The 3,206-nt window shown below is 43.8% G+C and overlaps 1 protein-coding gene across 1 annotated transcript in view; it reads left to right on the top strand.

Annotated features, from left to right (window-relative positions):
• The first annotated feature begins 370 nt into the window (after window positions 1-370).
• The window catches only part of tacr3a (tachykinin receptor 3a), a 121,006-nt gene continuing 118,170 nt past the window's right edge, over window positions 371-3,206 (top strand). The window contains exon 1 of the mRNA XM_061880687.1: window positions 371-915. Coding sequence (XP_061736671.1) covers window positions 371-915 — 545 coding nt within the window. The remainder of the gene's footprint in view (window positions 916-3,206) is intronic.

Below are 3,206 nucleotides of genomic sequence, written 5' to 3' on the forward strand. Positions count from 1 at the left end.
CCCTAATGTATATATATATATATATATATATATATATATATATATATATATATATATATATATATATATGTATGTATGTATGTGTATATATATAAAATACTTGGAAATAAATACATCCCCCTTCGCCCCTAAACACCCCGACCCCCCCCCCCCGAATTCTGGGGTTTCAAGGTTGGTAAGTATGCCCATAAAGGCGCATGCCTACTAATAAAATATCCCAATAAGTCTGTCCACACAAGATAAAGGCGCAGACTGATAAGGCGCGTTCTTGTGTGTTTGTTACGGATGAAAGTTTCAAGCGTCCATCTCTCTCCACCACGCGTGTGCGCCCCTCGCGCGTCACCGAGTGCGCACGCGGCGCGGAGAGCCAATGTTCAACAGGCGTGTGCGCACACCTCCGCGCGCATTCTCCATACAAGGCTGGCTGGCGGCGATCCTTCTGCGCGCCGCGGCGTCTCAACCTCTTTTGTCGCTTTTAGCCGTGCGCCTTTTTTTTTTTGTCTTTTTCCCCCCGTGTGTGTGTGTGGAAGCGCAAAGGCGAGCCAGGATGCCGCAGAACAACGCGTCCAACCTCACCGGCTCCAACTCCACCAACCAGTTCGTGCAGCCGCCCTGGCGCGTCGCCCTGTGGTCTGTGGCCTACAGCGCGGTGCTGGCCGTGGCCGTGTTCGGCAACCTCGTCGTCATCTGGATCATCCTGGCGCACAAGCGCATGAGGACGGTGACCAACTACTTCCTGCTCAACCTGGCCTTCTCCGACGCCTCCATGGCCGCCTTCAACACGCTGATCAACTTCGTCTACGCCACCCACGGCGAGTGGTACTTTGGGGAAGCTTACTGCAAGTTCCACAACTTCTTCCCGGTGACGTCGGTGTTCGCCAGCATCTACTCCATGACCGCCATCGCCGTGGACAGGTGGGCAGGATGCATGGATGACGTCACATCATTCATAGTCTAGTACAGGGGTAGGGAACCTATGGCTCTAGGGCAGGGCTTCTCAAACTCAAATACAGAGTGGGCCAAAATGTAAAACTGAACAAAGCCGCGGGCCATGGTTGAAGAAATGAACCTTTTAATAAGGACCCAAACAATTTGCATTGAATATTGAACAAGCAAGGCTTATATAACTTTATAGTGACATGCAAAATCCAGTTTCAAATAATAATAATTGAAAAATATCATTGGCATATCAAATAGAATTTGGATAAAAATTGAATGCCTCTTTTCTATTTGCAGCCTTCTGAGGTAAATATCCAAATAAACTTTTTCCACAAGCTAATAATACATCTGAAAATAAAATAATAATGATTATTAATTATTGCTCAGTTTGCTACACTGATTTGCTTTAACACTGAATATGGAACAAGCAACGATTATATAACTTAATAGTGCGAAATCAACTTTCACAAAACAAACGAAAAACATCAATGGTATATTAAATAAAATCTAAATAAAAAAATGGAATGCCTCTTTTCTATATGCAGCCTTCGGAGGTAAATATCAACATTAACTTTTTCCACAGGCTAATACATTTGAAAATAAAACAACAAAGAGGTGAGCGGGATTTGGTGGTAGCAAGGGGTGTATATTGTAGCATCCCGGAAGAGTTAGTGCTGCAAGGGGTTCTGGGTCTTTGTTCTGTTGTGTTTATGTTCTGTTACGGTGTGGATGTTCTCCTGAAATGTGTTTGTCGTTCTTGTTTGGTGTGGGTTCACAGTGTGGTGCATATTTGTAACCGTGTAAAGTTGTTTATGCGGCCACCTTCCGTGTGATCGGAATGGCTGTTGACCAAGTATGCGTTGCATTTACTTATGTGTGTGCAGAAGCCGCATTTATCATGTGAGAGGGGTCGGCACACTGTTTGAATGGAGGAAAAACGGACGTGAGCACTGGTTGTAGAGGACGCTAGAGACAGTGCCTTTAAGGCACGCCCAATATTGTTGTCCGGGTGGAAATCGGGAGAAATTAAGGAGAATGGTTGCCCCAGGAGACTTTCGAGAGGGGCACTGAAAATCGGGAGGGTTGGCAAGTATGAGTATTAGCGGTGAATGCGGTGTTATAACACCGGCAGGCCAGCTCTAATGTTAATTTGGTATTGCCTCAAGGGTCAAATGAAATTACACGGCGGGCCAAATTTGGCCCGCAGGCCAGAGTCTGACACCAATGCTCTAGAGCCAGATGTGGCTCTTTTGATGACTGCATCTGGCTCTCAGATACATCTGAGCTGACATTGCTTAACACGATTAGTAATGAATAATTCCGCTGGTAATCGGTGCTAAAAATAACGTTCAACATATAAAACATACTCATGCATGTTAATCCATCCATCCGTTTTCAACCACACCTGTTCAATAAGTCACATCAATGGTAAGAAGTCCATCCATCCATTCTCTACCGCTTGTCCCTTTTGGGGTGGCGGGGGTTGCTGGAGCCTATCTCAGCTACAATCGGGCGGAAGGTGGCGTACACCCTGGACAAGTCGCCACCTCATCACAGGGCCAACACAGATAGACAGACGACATTCACACCCACATGCACACTCTAAGGCCAATTTAGTGTTGGGAAAGAAGTATTGTATTTATTATTGGTTAGCTTCACAATAAAAATGATGTAAAATATAAGACTTATACTCTAAAAATGTAGGTCTTACTTAAAAATGCATGCATTTAGTTGTATTCAGTGTTAAAACATATGATACGGCTCTCACTGTAATAGACTTTAAAAAATTTGGCTTTCATGGCTCTCTCAGCCAAAAAGGTTCCCGACCCTGGTCTAGATCAGGGGTGTCAAACTCAAATACAGAGTGGGCCAAAATTTAAAACTGAACAAAGCCAAGTTGAAAAAATTAACCTTTTAACAGGGACCCAAACAATATTTGCATTGAATATTAAACAAGCAAGGCTTATATAACTTTTTAGTCACATACAAAACCGAGTTTCAAATTATAATAATTATTAAAGAAATATCAATGGCATATCAAATAACATTTTAATAAAAATTGGAGGAGCGGGGTTTGTAACGTCCCGGAAGAGTTAGTGCTGCAAGGGGTTCTGGGTATTGCTTCTGTTGGGTTTATGTTGTGCTACGGTGCGGATGTTCTCCCAAAATGTGTTTGTTATTCTTGTTTGGTGTGGCTTCACAGTGTGGCGCATATTTGCAAAAGTGTTAAAGTTGTTTATACGGCCACCCTCAGTGTGACCCTTATG

Source organism: Nerophis ophidion, linkage group LG20 (genome assembly GCF_033978795.1).
Source record: "Nerophis ophidion isolate RoL-2023_Sa linkage group LG20, RoL_Noph_v1.0, whole genome shotgun sequence".
Classification (NCBI taxonomy): domain Eukaryota; kingdom Metazoa; phylum Chordata; class Actinopteri; order Syngnathiformes; family Syngnathidae; genus Nerophis; species Nerophis ophidion.